Raw genomic sequence first — 689 nt, forward strand, 5'->3', positions numbered from 1 at the left:
CAGAGGAAGTCCCTCCGCCCGCCCGTCGGAGGAGAGGTGCGCGCCGGGGTGGAGGCTGCGCGGAGGAGGCGCCTCCTGCCAACTCAGGCAGGGCACCGGCTCCTACCTGGGCAAACACTGACTTCCTTTCTCTCGGAGCAGAGGCGAGCCGCTCCCCTGCCCTCCATGCGGGGGGACGCTCAGGATCCTCTGCGGGGGGCGGGAGGCAGGACCCACGCACCGGGCCCCAGGCCCCACGGCGCCACCTCCACACCCGCGCCCCCCTCTAGCTCACTCACCCCAAAGTGCTGATGAAGCCGTTGACGGAGCCCTCGGCGTACAGGGAGACGATGTCCCCGATGTGCAGGAAGCTGGACATCTCGCTCATGGTTTCGGCCCTCGGGGGAGCCCGGGCGGCAGGGGTGCGCGGGGGCTCCAGGCGGGGCTCTGTGCCGAGGACCGCGGTGACCGCGAGGGAGGGCAGAGGCGCGTCCCCACCTCAAATCAGGGCGCGTGGCACAGTCGTGCCCGGCTAGTGACCCCCGGATTTTTGATATGTACATTATGTGCTGTTTCCTTTCCTCCTGAACATTTTGGGACATTGTTACCCTATATGAATTACTTTAAAATAATTGTAAGTATGAGTTTTCATTTGAGGTTTTTCCTGACTTTGAAGATTTCTCTTTCTTTTTAATTGATGTCATAGGGGA

The 689-nt window shown here is 61.8% G+C and overlaps 1 protein-coding gene across 1 annotated transcript in view; it reads left to right on the forward strand.

Moving 5' to 3' along the window:
* The first annotated feature begins 365 nt into the window (after window positions 1-365).
* The window catches only part of LOC111823793, a 5,510-nt gene continuing 5,186 nt past the window's right edge, over window positions 366-689 (forward strand). Inside the window, exon 1 of the mRNA XM_023746518.1 lies at window positions 366-465. Coding sequence (XP_023602286.1) covers window positions 366-465 — 100 coding nt within the window. The remainder of the gene's footprint in view (window positions 466-689) is intronic.

This window comes from Myotis lucifugus, unplaced genomic scaffold, assembly GCF_000147115.1.
Source record: "Myotis lucifugus unplaced genomic scaffold, Myoluc2.0 scaffold_687, whole genome shotgun sequence".
Taxonomy (NCBI): Eukaryota; Metazoa; Chordata; class Mammalia; order Chiroptera; family Vespertilionidae; genus Myotis; species Myotis lucifugus.